The sequence below is a fragment of the Protobothrops mucrosquamatus genome, unplaced genomic scaffold (assembly GCF_001527695.2).
Source record: "Protobothrops mucrosquamatus isolate PMUCROS unplaced genomic scaffold, P.Mucros_1.0 scaffold77, whole genome shotgun sequence".
Lineage (NCBI taxonomy): Eukaryota > Metazoa > Chordata > Lepidosauria > Squamata > Viperidae > Protobothrops > Protobothrops mucrosquamatus.
The window spans coordinates 1,290,210-1,299,523 of record NW_015386454.1 but is presented as its reverse complement, the minus strand read 5'-3'; the positions used below and the strand labels follow the sequence as shown (position 1 = coordinate 1,299,523).

At 38.3% G+C, this 9,314-nt stretch overlaps 1 protein-coding gene across 1 annotated transcript in view; it reads right to left on the bottom strand.

Annotated features, from left to right (window-relative positions):
* OCA2 (OCA2 melanosomal transmembrane protein) overlaps positions 1–8,464 on the bottom strand; it is a gene marked incomplete at its 3' end in the record, with an annotated part of 172,849 nt that extends 164,385 nt beyond the window's left edge. Inside the window, exon 1 of the mRNA XM_029283403.1 lies at positions 8,214–8,464. Coding sequence (XP_029139236.1) covers positions 8,214–8,464 — 251 coding nt within the window. The remainder of the gene's footprint in view (positions 1–8,213) is intronic.
* Positions 8,465–9,314: the final 850 nt, after the last annotated feature.

The window sequence follows — 9,314 nt, the reverse complement described above, 5'->3', positions numbered from 1 at the left end:
TATTTATTTATTTATTTATTTATTTATTTATTTATTTATTTATTGAATCTGTTTCCAGAATTGAGTCACAAAAGCTGTCAGCAATAATACCATTAGGCTCTCTTCCACAATGCCCTATAACACATGCAGACTTTTATACAGCAGTACAATAGACATTATTCTTAAAGAAGCAAAACAATGTGAGCTACTGTTATCCTTCCCTCCTTCCTTCCTTCCTGGTAAATTAAAGTGTAGCTCTAAAAGAACTCTTAAATTTCTGTATTCGGTTATGGATTTCAATCCTTTTGAAATAAACAGAAACCCGATACCTACTATATTTTGCAAACCTCTTTTTAAATGTATGGAATTGTTATTAATTTCCTTTTTGTTTAGGAAAAAGCAAATAAGTTTAGAAAATTAAGAGTGATGCAAAAAGGCCAGTATAAAAAATTACCTATTCTCAAAATACTAGTGAATGGATAAGTGCATGAATGGCAGCTGCAATGATAGTATCCAGATTATCCATCTTTTGACATCATCATCATTTGATGTTCCAGAAATGATCAATGTGACAACTGGATTGATCTCATTCAGTAAAATCAAGGCCACACTTAACTCTTAATTCATCATTAGAACTGGGTAGCAATCAGTGAAGTCAAACACCACCACCCCAAAACCTCCCCTTTTGCTGCTCCACTTCCAAATAACTCTTTTCCACTTTATGTTGCCTTGAATGCTCCTCTCCATCTGGATCAGAGCACTTCGATTCATCCTTTTCAGAGGAAAGACTATCCCTTCAGCCAAACCAATAGGTTTCCAATAGGTTTCATTAATAAAGGATTTATTTACCCTTACAGCATAAAGATATGCTATCTGGAAATTGAGATGAGAAATCTTTTTAGTTCAGGTAACTGGAGAAATGGTACAATGGTAAAATTCTAGATTTGTTTAAATAAAAAATAAAGGGACAAATGGTACCTATTCCAGAAAAAAAATTATAAACTAGTTTGGGGGCAAGTTTTCAATCAGCAGAATTCTCTAAGTCTTTAAGCAAAGATCTTTTTATTTTATTTTTTAGCATTTCAACTTCAAAAAAAATTGCAACTAACATTTTTAAAGTTTATCGTATTGTATTAAAACTAAGTATCAATTTAATGATTTAACTATAGTAATATTTTATAATAAATATAGTTTATAGAATGGAGACTTAATGTATTATATTTATAAAAATAAAGTGAAGAAAATTAAATACTTAAACATTGTATTATGCAGTATATAATAAAAAATGTAAAACTGTGAAGAAAGGTAAAAAAAATCCTATACTAAACTTTAAAAATGAGGACAGAGCAAAATATTTATATGTGTAACAATAACTTTTTCTAAATATGTATATGACCATGTGGCGATTTAATTTTTAAAGAAAGACTTGAACCTGGAGCATTCAAAATTAAATTATTCAATAAAGCAAAGATCTTAATTACCATACTACCTGTGAATATAAATTAAATTTAACATTGTGAGCATGCAGGTGGGTGTGCATAAAAGTGAGTTTTATGTATATCTAGGAAGACCCGCCAACAGCAAGGAAATTGGCTGTTGTTTTCTTTGAACAAAAAAGTGAGAAAAGACAGCAGCAGGGGAATTATCCAAAAACAGAATGTGGTAGCTAGACTAAAACGCTAGCAAACTGATACCAAGGTTTTACGATTCACAGGATTTTCTTAAACTGTCTTACAAGCTTAGAGTCGAGCTGGCATGAACACAAAATACAAGCAGCTTACATTGCTAAATGCAGGTATGCTCTAAGTCTCCAAATATGTGTTTTCCAGATATCTTGGGATGAATGTTACTCCTGCATACTTTAGACTATTTTAACCAAAAATCATGATAAGCAGGAATTGTTGGAGTTGTATCAACTATATAGCAATAATGAGATTGGGCGTAAGATGATCTAAATAATTTATCTTACATTCATCTTCCTATATCTGCCTTTTCTGATCTGGTATCCTCTTGATGTGTAGGGACTGCAGTATAACAGAGTTGGGAGGGATCTTGGAGGTCTTCTAGTCCAATCCCTTGCTCAAGCAGGAAAACCTGCATAGGAATAAACTCTCAGCCAATGGTTATTTTAAATGGAGTAAGCCCAGTGCTTCTGTGCACTGTATTATTATATGCGACTTCGGCAAAAGGCAGGAGGTCAGCCCAATTAGTCTGTTGCTAGTTGATGTAGCATCTGATGTATTGTTCACCATTGTGTTCGAACAATCGGCCGATCCATTCATGCTCGGATGAAAAGCCGATGAAAGCCCTTAAGTGGACCCAATTAACTTGACAAAGTCTTTCCAGGACTTTGCAATAAATTGAAGCCCCCCCCATCCGATATAATCATCTTTGGTGCTCGGTGGAGACAATAGATGTGCTTCAGAAATAGCTTGACTGATGAAATGGGCTTGCTTTGAAAAGAGATCAATGACAGTCCATATTACCATATTTCTGTTATTTTCTGGTAATTCAACAATAAAGTCCATGGCTATTTCTTCCCAAGGCTGGGATGGGTCTGCTACCTGTTGCAATAACCCTGGGGGTTTCCCAGGATGTTTCTTCATGGCTGCACAAGTTGCACAACTTTTTACGTAGCTTTCAGTTTTTTTTCATTCCTGGTCACCAAAATTGCCATCGGACTAAATGCAAACTTTTTAAGAACCCAAAGTGGCCAGCCTGCTTGGCATCATGACTGCATTGAAGGGCTTGAATTCTGAGAGATTTTGGCAGGTACAGTTTGGACCCCTTCCAGGTTAAACCATCCTGATAGGTCAGCAGGATTTTATTTTCCTGGAATCAAGTATCAGCCTGTGTTTTTGGGTCAAGCAGCTATCTGTCTTAGTAGATTGCCTTTGTGTCTGACCCCTTGTGCCCCTCAGGGTCAGGATGCTTGAGAACGGGTTTGGCTGCAAACAGTCTCTTTATCAAATGCTGCTTGGCACTCTATAGACCATTGTAAAGGTTGACAAGGTCAGGGCTTTTTCCCTCCTTTCCCAGTTTTCAGTAGCTCAGTGATTGGCAAAGGTATCTTAGCAAAGAAGGGAATGAATTGCCAGTAAAAGTTGGCAAATCCTAGAAAACTTTGAAGCTGCTTGCAGGTCCATGAGGGCTGCCATTCCAGCACTGCCTTAACTTTGGCAGGATCCATTTCCACTCCCTCACTGGAAATTCTGTACCCAAGGTAGTCAAGACGTGCTTGATGGAATTCACACTTAGAGTACTTAGCATAAAGGTTAGTTCTCAGCAGCTTCTTGAGCACTTTGTGCACTAACATGACATGCTCCTCCATGGTCTCGGTGTAAATAAGGATATTGCCAAGATAGACTAAGAGCCCCTTGTACAAATGATCATGCAACACTTGGTTAATCAATTGCATGAATACAGCAGGGGCCCTTGGAGACCGAAAGGCATAACCTTGAACTGAAAACTCCTAGAGGGCTGTTGAAAGCTATTTTCCATTCATCCCTTAATCTGCACTTGGTAATAAGCTTCTCTTAAGTCCAATTTAGTAAAACTTTTCCCCTTGGCTAGGTGAGTCAGCATGTCTTTCATTAAAGGGAGGGGGTACATATTTTCAATGGTGACAGCATTTAACCCTTTAAAATCTACACACAGCCTCAGTGATCCAGCTTTCTTTTCCTTAAAGAGTACTGGGGCAGCTACATGTGATTTAGCTGGCTGGATGAACCCCCTGGCCAAATTCTTGTCAATGTACTGTCTGAGTTCTTTCATCTCTCTGGGTGTCATTGAGTACATTTTGGGCTTCAGAGGTTTGGCTCCAGGTAGGATCTCATTCACACAGTCAGTTGCCCGATGTGGGGGGGAGGACATCAGATTCCTTTTCACTAAAAGCTTCTGCCAAGTCTCGATACACGCTTGGTATTAGTTGGATCCCTGGCATGTGTTCTACAACGGCTTTTAGAGTTTCAAGAGACATTCCTTGGGCCTCAGCTGTGGCAGCCCCCTGTATCTTGCTGGTTGACGTGGGTGGAAGGGGCCCTGTTGATAATTTCAAAGTCCTCACTCGATCCTCCCACCAAATCATGGAGTGCCACTTATTGAGCCAGGTCAGACCCAGGATTACAGCCTCAGTCATCTTAGGAACCACCACAAGATAGATGACTTCCCAGTGTCTCCCCATTTCCAAATGCACTGGCTTGGTCAGGTGCATGGCAAGAGCTCCTCCAATAAGAGACCCATCCATCTGTTCAAACCTCATAGCCAGGGGAAATAGCTTGGCACAGATCCCCAATTTTAACACCATGGGGAGGTTGATTAGGTATCTTGTGCAGCCAGAGTCAATTAGAACATTTAAGTCCATTTGGGCACCTGTCTTGGGTATTACGATCTTGGCGGGGATAGTGAAAGGTGGGATGGGTTGACTTACCATTGGGCTGTCTTCACCCTCCTTGTTACTGTCATAAGGTGCTGGCATTGGCAGGTGCTCAGATGGAGTTTCTCCTTCTCCCTGGGGAGGAGAAGTGACCCAAATGGCTTGCTCTTTACAGACCCAATTTGATTTCTCCCATCCAGGTTGTGGGTTCCTCTTTGGCTTTGCAATAGCAGCAGATGCACTCTTGGCCTGGGGCACAGGGACCAGACAATACAATGACCTGATTGCCCACACCTGAAACATTTGATTGGAGGTCCGGCAGATGCTCGGAGAAAGCTGGCAGCCATAATAGTTTGGGGACATCAGCCAAACAAGTGACCTGGGCCATTGTAATCAGGCTTGGGCTCCGACGGGGAGGTGGGAAAATCAGCGAACACCTGGCATCCCATCCAGCAAAGATCACAGAATAAGCAATTGGCTCTGTTTCCCCGACGTCATGCCGGTTGAACTTCTCTCTCAATCTTTCAACGGGGTGGCTGTAGATGGCTGTCAGGTACCTCCACTCTCTGGATTCATCCATCCTGTTGTCCATTTCACCTTCCTCAGCGCAGGCGTTCGAAGGCTATGGAATGAAATCAGTGGGAATTCCACCTCGGCAGCTTTGGGGGTGCTCCTTTGTTGGGAGATGCCTAGGATTGACCAAATTGCTCAAGGGTCAGGATCTTTTCTTGTTGCACCAAGCTCTCAGGTGGAATCACATGGGTTTTTCGGCCGAGTTCCAGCCACAGGAGTTCCACTCTCCACTTGAACAGTAGCCTGGGCCCCAGCAGTGGGGGTTGCGCTGAGGCCAGCAGCCAATTCCCCTTTCTTCCCCATAATGGCTTCTTCCCTGAGTTTTTGCCGTACTTCCAAAAGTAATAGGTAGGCGACTGGAGCTCAGGACCCCGGAGCAAAAGATTTTAGGAGACTTGGTTTAATGTCATGGTTCCAATAGATGAGACCAAACAAATCAAAACTCCAAGGCTGGAAGTTTCCTCAAAGAACATGTTTATTGGCTACATAATATTGGCATGGTCAAAAGTGAAACAAGGTCTGAAATTCCCTCCAAAGGGTTATAATATTACAAAATTAAACAACCCACCCACCCATCCGTACTTTGCAATTAACTACATTTCCCAATAGAATAGTTTGGTGGGCTTTCTGACAGAATGCTCAACCCCCCCCAATTTGACCGATAGAAATGACCTTGGTTCCCATGGGACAGAGAATTGTTTAGACTAGCAGAAAACCTTCACTTCCCCCTCCCATTCTTCTGGCAACCTAGAATGAGCAAGATGGCTTCAGCCAGGTTCATTGTAGAGTTGACACTATGCATGTTAGAATTCCAGAGGTAGCCCACACAGGTTGGGAAAAGTTATTCTCAGTGACAGTCACTTTGAATGAGTGAAAACTCCATTAAAATAGTTTTGTGTCACTTATGTCTATCACAATAAACAAGTTAGGAATTAACAGTTTGTTCTCCTAATTCAGATTTATGAAATTGTACCTTGCCAACTTATATTTACTTATTAGTAAAAAGGATGTTTTTCTTGGACTTCATGAGTACAATCTTCAAATTTTAAACAATCAATAAGGAAAATGGGAAATACAACATAAAGCAAACATGTCCCCATAGCAACTATAACAAGAGATATTGATGCTGTGGAAGTTGCAGGTGGAATATCTCCCCACAGGATATTATCTTAGTGGCTTCCTAAGCATAAGCTTCATTCCTGTTTCTCTTATTACAGAAAGATACTACATAAATTGTTTATTGATTACTGGATGAAATGAGTAAAACTACTGTCTGAAAATGCACACTGTTTAATATGGATTTAACTCTTTCACCTGACAAATGAATTTATCACATCACTCTACTCCTTTCAAGCCTTGCAAGCTAGTAGCAAAGGCCAAATCTTGTATGAGTAAATCCAGTGAGCATATTATGTACTGAATAAAAGGTACACATGTCAGACTATTTGTCTGATGTTATTTAACCTGACTCTGTGATGTAAAGCAAGGGACGTTGTTTTATATCACCAGCTACCGTGTTTTCCCAAAAATAAGACTGAGTCTTATATTAATTTTTGCTCCAAAATACACACTAGGGTTTATTTTCCAGTTAAGGCTTATATTTGGAAAAATACAGTACTAAATGCATCCGTCTAGCTGATGATCTTAACTGGGGCTTATTTTTGTGGTGGGGCTTATATTACGGTTTTCCAGTTGGGTCTTATGTTCGGGGAAACACGGTATTCATAGGACTCAGGAACTGGAGTCCTAACTGAGATATCACTCAGGAACTGAATGGAGACTGTCTGACTGAAAATATAGTCATCATACTAGTTTATGCCTGCAGTGGCCTGATCTAAATCAAAGGAATTTGACAAAGGTATTTCCCCTTTGTTTACAATATCTGTTATATCTCTTATATCTCCTGCAGCAGAGTATCCTTTCCATCATATGGTGTTAAGAAACCAGCTGAGATGGTTCTCTGCCCCATTAGTGCCATGATAAATCAAGGCCTCACTACAGAAGGTCTATGTCTTTCTTCTATACTGAGGACAAATTTCATTATATTTCTATAATACACTTCTTCCTAGATAAGTACAGAACAGAAGAAAAATTAGTAAAAATGGTGTGCAACAAAAACAATAGCTAATAAAACAGCCCTATAAAAATTAATTAATTAACTCTATAATTATTGTAAAAACTGATATTTTCATATGTGATTTTAAAATACATAAGGTTCTGGATTAAAGTCAGACATAACATACTATATCAGGCTTTGGGGTAATGCAACGTTGAGTCAGTATGAAGTAGTCGGCAAAGATTGCATGGACTGAATAATTATAGGTTTAAATTTTTTACTCAGCCACAAAACTCGTGAGATTTGGGGTAGCCTTAGCCCCTGCCTATTTTGTTACATGTTTGTTAAGATAAAATGGCAGAAAGGGAATATTATGTACTGAATGCCCTAGAAATGAACTTACATTAATATTGCTCAACTTCCAGAATTATTCACTGTTAGTCATATAAGGAAGAGTTGATGGAAGTTATACTTAGCAAAATATGTGAAGACACAACAGTCAAGAGTGGTCTTTTCTGCTGACACTTTCTGAAACTTTTAGAAGCACTAACTCTCAAGAAATCATTCAAAGGTTGCTGCAAACACCCGAGACCAATACTATTAAACAACAGTACAAGATCAGGAGAAAGAAAAAAAAAATCCAGGATACCAGAAAAAAAACTTGCTAAAGATAAAAGAAGCAAAAACAAAATGGTTTTGGAATATTCTTGTATTTGTGCATCTCCCTTGATGGCATCAAATTATTTTTACACACTAATCATCCCAGTTAATGAAATGAATAATAAACAAACACAATTATTACTATCATAACTGCAGCTTCATGCTTTAATTTAATCACCTGAGCAATCACCCATAATTACAAAACTGGGTCCTGTAAACTTTTAATTTAATCATTTTGGTATAATTTTATTTGTACAAAGAGTTTTTTGTGGGTCCTATGAATATTTTGTTTAAATACAAAGCCAAGAAATTCAAAAAGTTCCTTGAAAATAGAGGCACAAAAAGAATTTGCTCACAGAGCTGCTATAAAAACATGTGTTAGTTCTGAAACCTGCTGAGAGTCTATCCCTTCACAGCAATTGTCTGTTTCCGTTCCTCAGCTAACCTTTTTTTCCACAGTCACTATTAATTGTAGGAACATGTTAAATAAAACATATATGGATCCCTGAGCCAATGAACAAATGCATCAGAAGGAAAACGATATATCTAGTTCCCTCCTGGGTTTCTTACCTCTGTTGCATAGTAAGAGGACTGAAATCTTTCCCCAAAGTAATACACTGGTCTGGCTCTTGTGCAATTCTTGGATAGGGTTGATGTGATGCTCCCTGACCAATCATGATCTCCTTCAAGAGCTTCAGTTTGCTGACATTGTAAGAAATTGATTCTGCTGCTCCATCTCCAAGCACATGCATGTGGTGGGAGTCCAGTTCCATATCTATTTTTCTGGCAATCGCACCATCATCTTTGTTATCCAGGTACATTGTTCTGGTACCAGATGAATTGTGTTCTCTGTCCTAAAAAAAAGGATGCAGACAAAATTAAACACACATTTTCATCTCTTCTGTGCTAATTCAGTGTGTTTTTTGTCTTTAATAGAAAAAAATGACCTACATCTATTTGCCATAAAACTATCAGTACAATTGCTGGTTTAGTCATTCTTAGGTTTTCTTGCGATCCAAAGTATTATTTTAATAACACTTCATTGGTAATATATTCAGTTAATTTAATAAAATGCACAACAGGTACATATTAAAAAGTAATGTTTTTATGAATGATTGGAGCTTCCATTTTATGCACTATATTTCTTTTACATAAACTTATAAGCCATAACTTTATTTCCTTGTTTCATTTCTATGGCCACCCATCTCAGTCAAATACTCTGAGCAGTTTACAATTCAGAAAACATTTTACAATTAAAAATTTAAAAACCATTTTAAAGCAATAAAACATAAAACCAATGAAAAACATTAAAAACATCCAATTTGACATACAGTAATGGCCAAAATTGTGGAAACCTTTTGGGAAAAGTGTACAGTAGAAATGCTACCTTTGCTTAAGTTTCCACCAAATTTTCTTCTAATTTCTTTATAACTGTAGCCTTGTTCACTTAATAATACTATTTTACATCGCTTTCTGGGCAACCAGTCAACTCTTTGCACCATTACTTTAATTTTATTACGTTTTACAAGCTCACTAAATGAAAGGGGGAAAAAACCCAACCAACTTGATAGCGATCACATAACACACTGACAAATGTCCTCCTCTCAGCTTCAATACATGACATCAATAACTGAATCCTACTCTGATCTGATTGGCTTATTGCCAAAACAA